Raw genomic sequence first — 18,029 nt, 5'->3', positions numbered from 1 at the left:
CCCTCTCCCCCACCCCCACCTTCTGTCCCTGTATTCAGGCGGGAGCAGGCCCAGGCTGCCGGGCCGAGTGCTGCAGCTGAGCCCACCGCCTTGCATCCGCGGGCTGGGCCTCGCCGCCGCCGCCCGGCCATCCAGTTCTCCTGGGTGCGCTAGCCAATCAGGTGCCTCGCCGCCCAGCCAATCAGCTGGGCTGCCAGGACGCACATTCGAAGGCACACCCAGGAGAAAGATATATATATATAGATATGTCCCTTTGCTGTCCATGTTGCAGTTCAATACAAGTTATACTCAGGGTTGGTGTTGCTATCATCCCACCTTAATTATGTTACTGACATTGCACTCTGGCTTGCTAGTTTGAACACATAGTGGGGCGTGGGGCAATGTGTCCCCACTGCCACTTAGCACTGTATTTGTTGTCTGAACTTACGAAATATCATAGCATACTTTTCTAAGGTGGTGTATTTTCTGTCATATTGTTAACACTGTTGGTTTTCTGGAATATTGTTTTGAAGGGATGGTTCCCAGCAAACAGGAGTATTCTGTGCCTTGATGAATCTCTTGGACAGTGCAGAGACAGAAGGTGTAATCGATGTTTTCCAAGTGGTGAAATCTCTCCGTAAAGCCAGGACAGGAATGATTTCCTCTTTTGTAAGTATATTGTGTTGGATAACTGGATTTTTTAAAAAAAAGACCATTATTATTTTTAAGAGACCATTTATTTAGTATCACTATAATCTAGTACATGGATTGAGACTGATTGATTTAAACATATTTATACTTTGCTTTTCTGCCCAAAGTATCTAAGATGGACTAAAAAAAAAGGAATACAAATATAATAATCAAATAAAGTATCAGCTGAAGCAGAATTAACAGCAGCAAATCAGTAACTGTAAATGTTTTTGGTCAATGACTGAAATAAATTGATTGATTGATTGATTGATTGATTGATTTAAAAAAATAAAGGAATAAAAATATAATAATCAAATAAAGTATCAGCTGAAGCAGAATTAACAGCAGCAAATCAGTAACCGTAAAGAGTCCATACTATTTCCTCCACCAAATGTTCAAACAAAATTGTTAACTTCTGCTCAAAGGAGAAAAGAGTGCTTGCAGTGGTTCCTTTCTGTCTCTAGGGAGGGCATTCCATGATCTGGCACTACCACTGAGAAGTTCTTGTCCTTGGTCACCACTTGCTAACCAATAAGAATCAGGAGCTCAGCTTCCACACCTTCTAGCAGCAATTAAAAATGGCTGAAATCCAGAGCAGCTGTCCAAGGATGCAGCAGGAACAGCATTTTCATAGAGACACACTGCTCTTAACACAGTTAGAGGCTTTCTGAGCAGCATGAGCATGCAGGGGAGGGGGAGCAATTTTCACTGATCTCCTCTGCCTCATGAAGTGCTCCAGGAATATGTCCCTGAAGATTTGTGACCCTCAAGGACATATTCCTGGAAGACAAAGAGCATCTCTTGAGGTGTGGGGGGGAGAGATTAGCAAAAAAATTTCCTACTTCCCTGCACATACTTGCCTACCTTTCAGAAAATCCTTCCCTCTTCAAGTGCTTTCTCCCACCGAAACCTGCTTACCAGATGCACACTTTTTCAGATGTCCTTCTACAGGTGCTCTCTGCCTTCAGAGGCTAGGTGGTAGGGTACCAGAGGGGGGTGGGTTTATGAGGCCTAAACTATGACACTCCCTGGAACTTTATTTTCTATTTTTTAAAAAGTTGCCAGGTAATGGCACTGCTTATGCCTTTAATGGCTTTTAATAGTTTTGATGACCTTTTAAAATAGCTCTTTATCTGCTGATTTTAATCTGGGTTAGTCCTACAGTTTTATCTGATATCCTTATTTGTTGTATTTGTATTGCTGTTTTGATTTCGTTGACTTTAATGTTTTATATGTTAACTGCCTTGAGGCCCTTGGTGAAAGGTGGGATATTAATGTTATATACAAACAAACCCTTCTGCCAAGGAGGCACTTCCTATTGCAGAGGGTTTTGGGACATGTGTTAATGACATGTGCTAAGGCCCACATACTCATTGCATGTGGGGCCCTGACCTGGCCTATTGGGTCTTTCTTGACCTGCATGAACTGTGGCTTTGACCTCAATACTTAATTCCCTATAGCTGCATGCTACAGTGCACAATAGGTAGTGGTGGGCACAGAGGTGTAACTACAGGGGGGGCAGGGGGGCACGTGCCCCGGGTGCCATCTTTTCTGGTCACGTGGGGGGCACCGCCATGACAAAAAAATTTCTAATTTTTTTTTTTAATTGTTAATACAAATGTTTCCTGCTCAGTGCAGCAGCGCTGCAGCAGTCAAGGGAGCGTGTCGGCAGCCCCTCCCTCACGAGCGGTCCCTTCCGCGCTGCCCACCCCCCCATTGCTTTGCTGGCGCCTGGTGGCCAGTCAGTGGCCTGGCTTGGCAGTGGCGGCGGGCACTTGTGAGGAAAAAATTAAGTATAATGTAGTATGTTGGGGCCGCGAGGGCGCCATTTCAGTGCTTGCCCCGGGCGCCGTTTTCCCTAGTTACGCCTCTGGGTGGGCAAGCTGTCTCTTGGGGAAGCTTTTCCACCATGACTGATCATCTTCCTGAAGAATTCCTGATAAAGAACCCCAGGATTCCCTGGCACACAGTTTGAAAGCCAGGGAACGGCACAGTTTGAAAGCTGATTTGCACCTGCTGGGCTTTTATAAATAATAGATGGTGGTAGGCTGGTAAGCCCACTACTCATTGACTGACATATTGCACAAGAATGCTGGCATTTCCAACCCACCAGAGTCTGCCATGCATGTGCAAGCCAGCCCTGGTGGTGTTGCGGAGGTGGGCAGTTGCACAACTATTTAAGACAGTATATGGGCATTTCCTCCACACTACTTCCATTGGAAACAATGGAAGAAGTTTCACAGCGCAAGTGCCTGCGCACAGTTTTAAGCAATTGTTCAACTACACTGCTGTTCAACCCTGCCAGGACTTGCTTTCACAGCTCTGGTGGCAAGGGTGTAGCTAGAGGAGAGTGGGGGCTCATGTTCGCCCCTCCCCCTGGCAGCCCCTTGGAGTGAGGGAGATAATGAAAAAAATAGGGAGGGAGGGAGCTGGGGGCCCCGAGTTCTTTGAGCCCATCTGCTCAATTTTAGCCCCTGTCTGGTGGGTCAGTAATGCCAGTGCTTCATGGTACATCATGTTGACCCTTGCCTTTCTTCTACCTTTTTGTGCTTTCCTTCTTTGTCTCACTCTGCGAAATAGCTAGAGGGAAGAAGAAGAGCATCCGATGCTTTTCTGCATATACAACTTCTTCCTTCCTTTCTTTTTCCCCCATTTTAGGAAGATTACCAGTTTCTGTATGATGCTGTTGCTAGCATGTATCCTGCCCAGAATGGACAACTGCAGAAAAACCAATGCCAAGAGCACAAAATCAATATTGAAAATAATGAGGAGAAAGAAGAGGAGGCTAACTCTATTAGCACTGAGCTCTCCTGCCCAGTTCAAGAAACCACGTGTGATGTGGAAATGCATGAAGATTCCAAACCCCAGGATGGCTCTAGGGAAGCAGAAAGTTCTTCTAATGGACCCAGAAATCCAGTTTTAATGGAAAGTGCCTAGAAACCTTTTGAACCCTTCCAGACAAAACCATTTGTACATGCTATCTTGCTTCATTTGGCAGTAAATTAAAAACAAAACAAGAAATCGGCATTTCCTTCACCACCCCAACCTCTATTTTCTGTAGAGAAAAGATATGAAACAAACCGGAAGCAATTGTTTCCCCCACGGTACGTCATGGAATAGGCCGCTTGAATCTCACGGATAGTTATAGCACACTGTGAATTGTTTTGTGTGTGTTTGTGTGTAGATTGGCCATTTTGAATCGGTTGGTATAATTTGTAGTCTTTCATGTTTTTAAACTGTATGTTGTCTTTTATATAGCAGCAAAAGAGGAAAGAAAAACTAACTACTTGTTTCTGCGTTTTTAACAAGAAACAAAAATGTTGGGCTGACTAGATAGAAACTACCAGTTTTCAGATCCCATGGAAGTGCTGGTATCACTGTACTAAGCCCAGGCTATTTTTCTTATTGTGATTTACTTATTGTTACAGGCCAAAGCACGGCGCAACTAGTTCCACATGTGCAAAGGCACTTTGAACTTCTGTTTCTCTAATAGGCCATTCAAAACCCATGGCAAGCCAATGCTGAAACTCAGGGACCTTAAAAAATATATACTTCAGATATAACATGAGAATCTGATGTTCAAAGGAAACAAACTCAAGAATCCCACTGGGCATGCCCAAGTCCTTGGGTGTGCCTAAAGGATCCAGACCAGAGTAATTACATAATAATTTTATGGTGATGGGGGGGAGAGAGAGAGAGAGTGTGCGTGCGTGTGCATGTGTGTGTGAGAGAGAATCCCTGATCCATTGCTTCTACTGTACATTTGGCAGCTCTGATGTCACTGTGGAGAACACAAAGAACAATCTCCTTTACATACATGGAGCATTGCTTTATATGGAACTAAACTGAATAAGTTGTGACCCTGCTGAGCTCTGTAACTGTATTAATGCCTAAACAATAAATATGATAAACTATAATATAATCGGTGAACATTCATCAAGCAAAGATAAATGTGGTAGATTCAATGTATAAACTGGAATAGCACCAACCAAGGGCACAGAAATCAAACAATGGGCATTACGAGACAAAATCTGGATAAAATCTAAGGCATGCATTTCTAGAGCTGGCCTCAGGATGTCACTATGTTCACAGAAATTCGCCTGATGCTTCAGTTTTGGATGGTCAGCAAGTTTGCTAAGGTAACAACAGTGAATGTTGTTGTTTTTTTAAACTACCCGGATAAATATTATTCAGTTAATTCTACATATTAGTATAGCTGCTTTTGATAATCTATTTTTTTCTCTGACTTGAACAGAACTGGTTTTACAAGAGTTCTTCCTCTTGGTTTTTGTATATGCTACTCTTTCTGAAATGCTGCTTCATGTGATATGATAATTTTTAAAAAATATATTACAGTTGTGACAATTTCGCATCCAGCTGAGTCTTATTTTCAAGCCGAATAAAAATAATGTATCCGTTTGTTTTTTTTGTTTTGTTTTTGTTTTTTTAAGCATTATTCTGAGATATACAAAGTGTTGATGTTAACTATAAGAAGCTGGGTTGAAAAAATGCTTGTTACATAAATGATATCATATATGGAAAGTTTTCAAGAATCCCAAAGGTAGGCTTTTAACCGTCAAAGGCCAACACGTTGTGCAGTGTAATGCAGGTTCCAGGCTGCCTACGCTGCTTCAAGCTCCTCAGTGGTGTAGGGAGAGCATAGGTGACCCTATGACATAGGTATACTCACAGGCAGTGGCCTCTCCCCTGCAGCTGCAGCAGCATGCTCCCTACCTCCCACGGCTGGCTGCGGCACCAGGCTCCCTGTGGCGCTGTGTGGGGGTAGAAGAGGAATGCCACAGCACTGCTGGAGCCTTCAGCGCTCCCACCGCTTCCTTCAGGGTGTGTATGTATGCTCTCTCTCTCTGTCAAACTCCCCACCACACACACATGCAGCTAGGGTTGCCATATTCTGGCTCTCCAAATCCATGCGCCATAATCTGCATATTATGTAAACTGACTTGCAGATAATTTGCATATTATGCAAATTAGGTGCACTTTCCAGTTGACTTGTATTGGCTTTTGATATCTACCAACAATAGTTGGTGGGGGTGGGGGTGGCTATCTTTGACCATTTTCCTTGACATATTAACAGCAGAATAACAACAAAAACAAGCAGTTAAGGCTGCAATTCTGTACACACTTACTTGCGAGATCTGATTGAAATCAACAGTGCTTACTTCTAAGTAGGCATGTATAGAATGTAAATCCATTTACATTACAATTTATTAACATTACAATACAGAGCCTGATAGGCAGGCAGTGATTTACATAAAAAGCAAGCTATCCTCTCAGCTGCCTGATAGATACCCCCTGCTGTTAGAAAGAAAGAAAGAAAGAAAGAAAGAAAGAAAGAAAGAAAGAGGCAACATTCTTCAGGGAATTACTGTACTTGTGAAACTCTCCAAGTTAGCTTTCTGCCTTAAAACAAGTCCAGCGGTTGAGCAGAATAGTGACCGCACATTTTGCTCCATAACACCACTTCTAAAAGGGCTACAGTTTAGCTCTTCCCTTTAAAAAAAAAATGAAATCTGAAATCCAGAGGAATCTAGGTGGGCTAAGCAATCTGGGTGACATGCTTAAAATCCTGGTACTATCTGGGGAGATGGCAATACTACATGCAGCTGCCCCAGGATTTGCTAGCCAGTGGGGTGAGAGAGGCAAGTGAGGCAGCCCTAGGGAGCCTCAAGGTGGCCCTGGAGGCAGGAGAGCACACAGGTTCTTGGGATCCATGTACTCAAAGCCATCAGCTGTCTTGTGCTTTCATGCAAGAACGCAAATTCTTACAGTAGCACACCCACACCCCTCAAAATACTTTGCATGAGTAGGAAGACCCACATTCACCTTGAAATATCAAGAGTCTGATGAAATTCCCAACTCTTCTCCCAAGAGAAGAATCCCTGTCTGGAAGGTTTCATTTAGGGATGGGCATGAATTGATTCGGTGAGGCCTGCCAAATCGTTTTATTAGGGCAGGAAGTGGTACCTTTAAGCATGAGTAAAGCAGGTCCTCACCTGCTTCTCTGCTGCCCCACTGCTTTTCCAGGCATGGTGCTGTGCTGTGCAGAAGTCTTTGCACGGCTGTGGGGCTTCACCCAGCAGCCTGCGCTAGGGATGTGCAAACAAGTTCGATTCTGAACCTGTTTGACATTGAACCGGTTCAGTTAGATGAATTGATATCAGACTACCACCACCCTGGCCTGTTTGGGCTGGGTCTAAGTTTTTTTTTTTTTAAAAAAAAGCCTTGACACCGCCGCTCTGGCAGGTTTCTATGAGTCCACAGAGGGATCTCCAGAGGTTTCCCTTCCAATGGCCTTCACTACTGTTCAAATTGCCTGTTTGGGGCGGACTTCGGCCTGGAACAGGCCTGCCCTCCATGGCAGTGGCCATTTTGGAGGCTGCTGCGCATGTCCAATTCGGCCTCTGCATGGCCTGGGTCCCAGCCATTCCAAGGCCCGTTGGGCTATGCAGTGGCCTCCAAAATGGCCACTGCTGTGAAGGACAGGCCCGGAACAGAACAAAGACTGCCCAAACCGGATGATTTGGACATTGACAGAGGCCGGGGGGGAGGGGAAACCTCCGGAGACTTCCTGGAGCCCCCCAGAATGGCAGTGGTGAGCTATTTTTCTTTTTTAAAGTTTTTTTTTAAACTTAGAACCCCCTGAACTGAACTGTGGGGGCATGTTTCAGGGTGTACAAACCCGAACATGCCCGGTCCGGTTTGAGTCTGGTCTGGACTTGAACCGATCCAGGCAACCAGGTTTTGTGCGCACCTCTAGCCTCTGAGCAGCTGCAGGATGTACATGGCCATCATGCATGCACAGCACTGCACCTGGAAAAGCAGCAGGGCAGCAGATATGAAGATAAGGACCTATTTTACTCATGCTTAAAGGTACCACTCCTTGCCCCGCAAAAACATTTGTGCACATCCTTAGTTTCTTAATCAGTCTTGAACTCTAAGTACGACACCTAGTGCTGGTAAGTGGCTGATGACACCCAGCAGTACAGTTGACTAATAAGTGCTTATAGGTTTTCCTGTGGGCCCCCAGCAAGGACCTGCTCTGAGAAATGTTGCTAGTATTAGCTTGTGTGAGAGCAAACCTCAAGGCAATGTTGAACTCTAATGGTAATTGGCAGGAAAGCTTGCAGGCAGTTCTAAAATTATGGTCACACTGCGGAAGGAAGGAAGGAAATGCATGTGTGTGCTTTGTAGCAAGGGATGGAGGATATTAAAGTTTCGGGAGTCTTTTCCTAACTCTCTGATAAGCATAGCATAGCTGTTGTATACGACAGCCTTTGTTTTAGATCCCTGAAGAAGGAGTAAACATTTGTTCAGATTTCTGTAGAACTACATTGTTTGTCCACCAGGCTGTGCTAAAACATTTCACATATGTTAATCTCCATAAATGTATTGAAAGTAAAACAGAAGTAGCATAAAGTGGGTTGCACCTACAGTGCATCTACCAAGAAGATTAAGGAAGGGGCAGATCCCTCTCTATTACCCCCATAATATTTCCAAAGTCTTTATTTAAATAGACAAATATGCTCCCATCTTCCTCCTGGGGGCTGTCTGGCTCAGGGAACCACAGCCATCCAACCATTTGTAAGATGCTGCCCCAGCCCCATTCTGCAGGACTGCAAGCAGACTATAACAATAAGAATGCATGGTACTGCCTGCTTGAGACCATCTTCTTAAGCCTGAACCCAGCTTCTGTTGTCTGCTCAAGGTAGGGAGCTCTATAAGATCTAATCCCCAAGCTCAGTAGTGAGACTCCCTGTCCACTTCCATTTTCCTAACTGGAGAGTAATGGTTTTGTTTTTCATTCTCAAAATCCAGTCATAGTTTATCCAGGACTACGTGTTTTTGTTTATATGTATAATAAATACATGGGTTGTATCAAGCAGTAAAGAAGAGCAAGGCTGTGAACTTCAAGGCAGGAGCACTGACTCCATTGGCTGAGTTTTAAAAATGCAAGATGGGGAATGAAATGAAGATGGCTTGCAGCTGTATCCCTGCTTGGAATACAGCTGTTCTTGACAGGAGTAATAAAAATAATGATGTGAGGACCAGTGTTCCCTCTACCAGGGAATCCCAGATATTGTTGACTACAACTCCCAGAATCCCCAGCTGCAATGGCTGTTGTGTGAGCATTATGGGAGTTGTAGACAACAACATCTGGGAATCCCTGTTAGAGGGAACACTGGTGAGAACTCAGTTGGACGTTTCCAGAGTTGGAACAGGTGTCTCTAGCTGTCGACCCATTTTAGGCTGTGCTGGACTATGCTTGATGGCATTAATGGGAGTTGCTCTGTAGCTCAATAAGGCCGTAAATGGATCACCCTGAACCAAAATCCACTTTGCAGTTTGGACTGTTCTTCCTGCTTCCCCACAGGCTTGTGTATAGCAGGGACTGACTGTGATGTGACAAAAGGTGTATTTTTCTGCAAAATGTGCAAACTCTTGCCCAGTAAATTGTGGGGAATTATCTGTTACAAGTTCATCAGGACATCCCTATCTGGCCATTATATTCTTTAACCAATGGATGGTAGTGGATCTTGTAAGATCAGGCAAATGCGCAATTTCTAAGTACCTAGAGATAACAACTAGGTATCTTGTTCCTTGTATTTCATAGATATCTGCTCCAATCCATTTCCAAGGTCCATCTGGCAATGAAGTAGCTAGAAGTGCTTTTTCAGAGGGCTTGTGCTGTTGACAAAACTCGCAGCTTGCCACAATGCTTTAAGGTCTTGACTCAGCACTGGCCACCAAACTGATAACCATGCACATTCTCTGCATTTAGTGATGCCCTAGAGGCTCTCATGAAGTTTTCTCGGAATCTCTTGTCTTGTCTCAAGTTTGCCTGGAATGATAATTCTGTCACAATAGAAAACTAGGCCATTTGACTCTGTAAGAGCCCCATTGATTCACAAAGAAAGGTTTGCATGCAGATGCTATGCTGCTTATGCATGACGGCCAACAATTTTGCACAAACTTCAGTACTGCCTGTAACTCCGGATCCACAGCAGTTAGACAGTATAGAATAGGATTCCTTTATTACGGTCATCAACCAAATAAACAATCATCATACAATTTACAGCAGACAAAAAGACAAAATGATATCAAGGTAAGCATCTTTTGCTGTTATTCTGCAAGCTATAAAACAAAATTTAGCCACATTTAAGGAAATGGAATCATTATGATCAGACAGTAGATGCTGCAGATAAAACATACCAGTATGGACAGGATAATTTACTTAAAAGGGATAAATAAAACTATTGCAGTTATCCTTATAAAATAGGCAACAAAGTAGAACATGCACAGTTGTTTCAATGGCACCTGTACCACAGCGGTACAGCCGAGCTTTATATGGTATTTTCTTAAATTTCCCATCTAGGACCATGGTAGAGAGTGCATTAAAGTGAGAAAGGGTCAATGCTCTCCTAAATTCTGGCATCGTTAAATGGTTTAAATAGTTCTTAGGTCTCAAGGAAACTAATTGCTTGAACAGAAATATGCCTTTTGGAAGACAGGCTAGATCTAATTGCCCTTCAGCATCCAGTGCTCACTGCTTAAGTGTTCTTTTGGCCTGATCAGGGCCCATCTTAATAAGCTCTTCTTGAAAAAAAGCCATTAGACGGTGTATGCGTTGCAATAACATATCTGAAATAGGTTTTGCAATTTGTAGGGTTGCTTCATAGGTCTCAACATCCTCTATAAGTTGAACTGATTCAGGATCAACAATTTTGAGTGGCTGTCTTGACAACCTCCTCTATTACGTGTGCCTTGCTTTGCTTGTACTCAGCAAGAGGGTATATCGCATCATTCTGAGAAGTCTCTGACATCAGCTTAGCACCTGATCCAGATCCGTGCAATTTATCAGTGGCACTGAACATTTGTGGTCTGTATAGAGCTTAAGGATTCCAGCCCAAAGAGATACTTTGACAATTTCTCACATGCCCAAACTGCTGTCAAGCACTCTTTCTCAATTTGAGCACATCAAGTTTCTGCATCTGTCAGCATCCGGGAGCAGTAGACCACTGGTTTCAGCTATCCTTCATGATCTTGCAGTAACACCCCTCCTAACCCAACACTGCTAGCATCAGCACTGATGACAGTATGACAATTGACATCATAGAATACTAGCACTAGGGCCTCTGTTGAAAATTGTTTTACTATTGTGAAGGCTTCATCTTGTCCCACCCCCCGCCAATATGAAACAGTATGAAACAATATGAAACAATTCATTTAAGGAGTATAGTATCTCTGCTAACTTTGGTAAGTATCTTCCTAGATACAGTACCATGCCAATGAAGACTCTGGAGGTTTAAACCCAGAAATGGCTTCCATTTTCTTGGGATCTGGTCTCAACCCACATTCATCTATGTGGTGCCCCAGATAGGTGAGCTCTGTCTGGCTCAGAAGGCACTTGTTTTCATTCAACTTTAATCCATGGTAGCTTTTATCATCTCCATGACTTTAGCCAATCTCTCATCATGCTTGTCCTTAGTAACATCATAAAAATAATGTCATCCATGTACACAGAAACCCCCTCCAGGTTCTGCAAAACCTCTGATGTGACCCTTTGGAACAGTTCTGGAACACTAGAAATTCCAAAAGGTAATCTTTTGAAGAAATATCTTCCAAATTGTGTGATAAACATTGTTAGTTTAGCACAGGAAGGTTCCAACCAGATCTGCCAGAATCCACAGGCTGCATCCAGCAATGAAAATATTCGGGTACCTGCTAGGGGTGGAAGGATATCGTCCACCATGGGGAGGATGTATTTTTCTCTTTTCACAGCTGTTTTTAGGTCCATGCATATACAAACTGCACCATCCTTCTTTGGTACTGGTACCATTGGCACACACCAGTCAGTAGGATCTGTGATTGGTTCAATAACTCCAGATCTAACCAGCCTCTATAATTCAGCTTCCACTTTGGGAAGTAGTGGTACTGATATTGTTCTGGCTGTATGGACTGCATAAGGAACTGCCCCCCTCCTTGAGTTTTATCTTTATTGGGGCTGTCTTTAAGGTTCCTACCTCATCATGAAATTCTGTGGAAAGTTCTTCCATCTGGCTTAAAAGGCAGCTGGTAGCTGTGTCCCCAGCTCAGAATATGGTTTGTCTGAGAACAGATACTTTGAGCACATTTATTTTGAACTTGTATTCCTTGCCTCTGGTATTGGGTAGTGACTGTAAGATACCCCATGCAATTTAGATTCTGCCCTCCAGGGCCAATGAGGCATGAAGATGTCTGCTGGAGACGAGGTGGGTTGCAAAACCTCCTGTAGACAGATTCGGAGATCACGCTTACATGAGCACCTGTCTCAGTTTTGAATCTTACTAAGGTAAGATTGTGCCATCAAGTCTATTTTGACTCCTGGCGCCCACAGAGCCCTGTGGTTTTCTTTGGTAGAATACAGGAGGGGATTACCATTGCCTCCTTCCACGCAGTCTGAGATGATGCCTTTCAGCATCTTCCTATATCGCTGCTGCCTGATATAGTAGCAGCGGGGATTCGAACCGGCAACCTTTTGCTTGTTAGTCAAGCATTTCCCCACTGTGCCACTAAAGGTGTCTTGAATCTCACTAGGACACCATTAATTTGCTGGTGCACTTTCCAAGGGTCAGTAGAGCCATCTAGGCAGGTGATTGGTCCCAAAAAGTTTTCCTCAGGATTATTTGTTTTGCAACTTCTCTCACCCCTCAAGAGTGACAGACAACAGCAATCTTTCCCCTGTTTTGAGGCAGGTTGGCATAGCTTGCCTGGGCTAGCTGTTTCTCTCTCTCTTCCTCTCACAGGAGTGTTTTAACCTCCAGGGCTGCTTAGCAATTTCCTGAAGCCGCAGTAAAAGGGCTTTCCTGAGCCTGAACCTAGCCCTTGACCAGTTCTGAATTCCTTACAATCTGCACTGCCCATTCTAGGGTTAGGTTGCTTCCCATCTGCAGCTTCTAAGATAAGACTTTATCCAAAATGCCCACAACTAGTCTATCCCTAATAGATTCATTCTTGCTGTTCCCAAACTCACAGTCATCAGCGTGTATTTTTTGCAGCCATCAGCCCCAGGCCTCTGAGTCCTCTGATGGAAGCAGACTCTCTCATGAACAAGGTTCCTCTTTGGCAAAAAATAAAAATAAAAAATAGTCATCCAATTTTCCCAGGACTATGAGATAGCTATCCCTATCCCCAGAAGCAGCCAAAGAAAAGAACTTAAAATTCTGTTCTGCTTGTGGGTCCGTTGCATACATGAGAGCACAGATCTGGATTTCTTCTTCTTCTTCTTCAGCATGCAGCTTTGTAGCAATCCTGTTAATGAAAGACCTGCTGCTTCCTGTCAGGTCATCCTGCAGGCCTACTACAATCAAAGCCTTCAGGTGGAGAGAACTTTGTCATGCTAGGCCTCACTTCAGCAGAAGGGTTTGTTTGTTTTCTTTTTGCTTCTTCTATGCCACTCCAGAGAGACTAGAAAGTGCCCCCAACTTCTAACACCATGTTCTTGATAGGAATAATAAAAATAATGATGTGAGGACTCAGTTGAAACAGGAACAGCTTATTTGTTCTTTTAACTCTCCTTGAGCTGCAGAAGGTCTCCAGGAAGAAGAAAAAAAGAACTCACACACACACACAGAGACTACTTGCTTAAAACGCCTACTCTTTATAAGGCCTTTCATACAATAGCCAAGAATGTGCCTAGGGGCACAAGCACGTAATACCACTCCCCTTTCAGCCATTGGTTTGGGCTCTCTAGACTGCCCTCCTGCATAAGGCATTGTACAATGTTTTCACACCCAGCACAAATAGGCTGCTGTTGCACTGTAGTGGGTCCGCATTTTCCCAGGCCAGGGCAAACAGGTGAGCTTGCTGGCAGGCGTGTGAATGGGATAGCTGGTAGTTTGGCCTAGCAACAGGGCCAGCCTTAGGGGTGAGTTAACCGAGCAGTCACCCAGGGAGCCTCCATGAAGGGTGAGCCGAGCTAGGCTTGTACAAGCCACAGAATGCGGCATGAACTAACCATGGGAGAAGGGGTGCCAAAGGCACTTCTCAGCCAGGGCACATTTTATCCTAGGGATAGGATAAGGAGCAGGAAGTGCTGCATGGGGGAGTGTGCCTGAGCTTGGAGCTTACTCTGCCTATGATATCATGTGTGAAGTTGCCCTCTGTTATGTAAACTCTACTGTTAACGGACACTTCTCTGCTCAATAGAAAATCAAATAACAAAGAGTCCAATATAAATAATTGCAATGAATCAAATCTGAGATGAAAGCAGTAGTTTCAAAAGATAAAATGAACAGGAGGTGAGTTTAAAAAAAAAGTTTGAAAGGGTTTTTTGTTTTGTTTTTGTCCTTATTGGCAAAATATTGAAATGCAAGCACGAGCCATGCAAATACCCTTGCCTGGTGATATTTCTTGGTGCAGAGAGAAATTGCAAAGAGAAGTGAATCACCACAGGCTTATGTGGAGATATGAATAGTCCAAGTCTTGCAAGGGTGAGGACCACACAGGCAAAAAATTGCTTTTAAAAAGGAACCAGCCTTAAATGAAACACAAGCATGAGAACAGGATATAATTTTGGCTGAGCCAAAAATGAAAAAGAAAGAAAAGAACCTATGCAGGTGTTCAGCTGTTAGCCTGCTGGACGTCTTTGGGGGAAGTAGGCATGCCAGATTAAACAAGAGACTTTGCTGCCAACCGCATGTTTGTGTAGCCTCATTTCAGCACAACCTTATATAAGACCAGAGTCCATTTGCCATCAGAAGTGCAAAGCTACTTCTAGTTTTGTTAGTACTGAAGATGTGCAACTGCTACTTGGTCCTGGCTGATGCAGTCATTATGTTTTTTCTTCCACAGTTCTGATTTTCTTGGAGTACATGCTCCGGTGAAGAATTCACATATGCATATTCATCATTTGATGATCTCAGCATCAAATCAGAATTTGTACATGTGAATGAGGCTTTACACCACAGACAGAGCTAATTCAGACACAATGTTTTTCATCATGAGCCAGTTCCACCAGCTGCCAAATACCAATACTGTAACAAATCATAGATAAATAAAGTTATGTACATAAAAGTGTAAACCGGTTCATAGCTGGAATCACAGCGTTCTAACAGTATTTTGGTTCAGAGAAACCGTGTTGTGTGGTATGTTTTTTAAAAGTACAATTTTCATTGCCCGGTACTGACAATATTAACAAAACACAAAATACAAATCACCTGAGATGCTGTCTTAGTCCTAGGCCATGTGTCATATTTGCCATGGGGACTAGCATCACTGTGGCATGTTGCTCTCCTGCCCCATTTGTCTTGTTTTACCCGTGGGAACTCATCATTGTCATTCCCATGGTGACTGTAACGTGGGCCAGGTCTCAGTCATGTGTGTTCATCATTTGATAACTGGAAAACCAAATGAGGATTTGCACAGGTAAATGAAGCATCACAGTTCAAACAGACCGAGCTTTCATTTCACGTGACCTCAAAAGAAGCAGTTGTGATGGAATGGAACCCATTCAGCTTCAAGTCTGATTAAAATGCTTCAAATGCTGCTAAAATAAAATTATGAGAAATTGTGATTTTATGTAGACATGTGAACTAACCTGCAGTTTAATGCTTTGGGGCAGCTTCTTGCTTTCCCAAAAAGCAGCGAGTGACTTGTCGATCCTTTTCACATGGACATTGTATTGTGTGAATAGTTCACTTCCTGCACTGGAGGAGAGAGTAATTTGGCATGAAAGTGAATTACTTAATTAAAAGGAATGAAGGAGAAAGTGCATGTTAACTAAATAAGATGGATACTATATAAGGACTCAGACTGTGAAACCCAGGGGATGCTAAGAGTTGGTTCTTGGAGCATGGGCAATTTATTTATTGATATATTTATTTTTGAGACCTCTCCTTCTAGCTGATCTCCCGTGCAGGATTCTTGTCCCTTTCTCCACATGCTTTCTCCATATTTAATATGCCTATTTTGATGTTCCTCCTTTCAGTCCCTCTGTCCCCCAGAAAAAGAAAGATACTAAGGCTAGGAAAACATGAAGGGGGAAAGGGGGATGGTTGAAACTCTATCATGGGGGATAAGACTGAAGATGCCCTTTATTACAAATAGCTTCTTTCCTCTAGCTTGTTCTGGCTCCTCAGCCTAAGAGATAATTCTTCCCAAGGGGCCCTGAGAAGGAGACTAATAATCAGGTCAAACCCCAAGACTTGGCAACTTTCTAATGACAAATTCATTTTGGTGGTCTACACACAACACACACACACCATACACATTTCAACAGACTTGGCAGTCTCCTCTTGAGAGAGGGCCAGTCTTGGGAACGCAGCCATGAGTTGCCAGTGACTGAGGAGCATTGACAAAGATGTGTGTGGCGTTTACACAGGCCCAGGATTAATTTCTCCCCTCTATAAGCACTGAAATACATTGGCATTGAGCCTCCAAATTGAAAACAAACTAACAAACTTGGATTACAAAAGTAAACATGCCTTGCTTATTTTGTGTATAAGTGTAAAGAAAAACCAAGTAATATTAAAACTTTGATGGAACAAACCAAGAGTGCCCCATGATCACTAGCAACAGAATTTGCTCACGGGGCCCTGGATTTTAGCAGAGGTTACATAGGTTTGGCTTTAATTACCTTCAAGATCTGGCACACACAATGCTATAGAACTGTATAGGGAAACATTCACACTTAAACCCTTGACTGTTCTTATTTTATTTATTACATTTATATCCTGCCCTTCCATGAAGCAGTTCTGGGTAGCATACATGGGGCTATCCTATTATGACCTCACAAAATCCCTTTTAGGTTGATTAGACAAGGACTGCATAACTTTGGTCCTCCAGCTATTCTTGGACTACAACCCCATCATCCCTAGCTTCAGTGAACAATAATCAGGGATGATGGGAGTTGTAGTCCAACAACAACACATATTTATATACCGCTTTTCAACAAAAGTTTCCAAAGCGGTTTACATAGAGAAATCCTATATAATAAGATGCTTGGTGTCTGCGTCCGTGTCTCTTTCGGGTGTTCTGCGCATGCGTGGTGCGCGTGCGCAGAACACGGCGAGGGAGACACGGACGCAGGCGCCGGCCGCCATGTTGGCCGGGTGGCAGAGAAGCGGCGGGCCGAGGAGAAGCGGCCACCGCTGACGCCGGGCGGGGGGAGGAGCAGCGGCAGGCCGAGGAGAAGCAGCCACCGCCGGGCAGCCACACCGAGGACAAGCAGCCTCCGCCAACACCGGACGGCCGGGCAAAGCGAGGAGGCGGCAGGGGAAGCCGGGTGAGGCGGCAGCGGCCCCGGATGGCACCGGCCCCGGCTGTAGGAGGCGGTGGGCCCGGGTGGGAGGAGGCGGCGGGAGAGGGTGGAGAAGGCTACTAGCGGCCGTTAATTTAACGGGCTGAAAGATACTAGTAATAAATAACTAAGATGGCTCCCTGTCCCCAAAGGGCTCACAATCTAAAAAGAAACATAAGATAGACACCAGCAACAGTCACTGGAGGTACTGTGCTGGGGGTGGATAGGGCCAGTTGTTATCCCCCTGCTAAATAAAGAGAATCAACATGTTTAAAAGGTGCCTCTTGTCCAAGTTAGCAGGGAACAACAGTTGGAGCACCAGAGCTATGCAGGCCTGGGTTAGACTGAGAGAAAGTGACTTGACGAAGGTTACGTAGTGAGCTTAGTGGGTGTGTGAGGATTTGAAATGATGAATTTCATTTTTTTTAAAAAAAACTCATTTTCCAAGTCGAAACCAAAGGATTTCAACAGCAAATCCGTGGCTGACATTTTGCTTCGGTTCTTTATGTGTTGTCAATGTTCACAACATTTCAATCTGTCAATTTAATACAAATCTTCAGATACAACAGGGGTGAACTGAGGACAGGGGCATAGCAATGTTGGTGTGGACCAGGATTACTCAACTTAGCCCCCCCCCTGCTGTTTTTGGACTACAACTCCCATAATCCCCAGCCACAGTTGCCCATATCCAGGGATTATGGGAATTGCAGGCCAACATCGGGAGGAGGGCTGAAGTTGAGCAGCTCTGGTGTGGACCTTGGGACAAAAAGTGAAGATGGGCCCCCACTTTCCCAGAAAGTCATGCGGGGAATAGCAAAGAGCAACATGTCATTTAACATGTCATCTCTGGGCCCTGGGGGTCCCTCTCCCTCGGGACCAAGAGACAAACGGCGGCCAGTGAGAGTGGCACTGGGAGGGGGCACCCCGATAAGAGGTACCTTTAAAAAGTTATTACCAGCAGTACCGCCAGCACCTGCAAGCTGCCACGAACAGTGGCACCTCCACCTGGCATTCCACGCGGCAGCTGCCATGGCTCTGACACTCACCTGGCCTGTGCACATGT

The 18,029-nt window shown here is 44.2% G+C and overlaps 1 protein-coding gene across 9 annotated transcripts in view; it reads left to right on the top strand.

The window, feature by feature from the left end:
- Nucleotides 1-5,088, top strand: part of PTPRC (protein tyrosine phosphatase receptor type C) — a 118,811-nt gene extending 113,723 nt beyond the window's left edge. For all 9 annotated transcript variants that reach the window (XM_053250019.1, XM_053250022.1, XM_053250021.1 and 6 more), the window contains 2 exons: nucleotides 513-648; nucleotides 3,328-5,088. In XM_053250019.1, the coding sequence (XP_053105994.1) occupies nucleotides 513-648; nucleotides 3,328-3,606 (415 nt within the window). In that variant the 3' untranslated portion in view covers nucleotides 3,607-5,088. The remainder of the gene's footprint in view (nucleotides 1-512; nucleotides 649-3,327) is intronic.
- The last annotated feature ends 12,941 nt before the right edge of the window (nucleotides 5,089-18,029 follow it).

This window comes from Hemicordylus capensis, chromosome 4 (assembly GCF_027244095.1).
Source record: "Hemicordylus capensis ecotype Gifberg chromosome 4, rHemCap1.1.pri, whole genome shotgun sequence".
In the NCBI taxonomy this organism is placed as follows: Eukaryota; Metazoa; Chordata; class Lepidosauria; order Squamata; family Cordylidae; genus Hemicordylus; species Hemicordylus capensis.
This window is presented reverse-complemented; position numbering and strand designations above follow the sequence as displayed.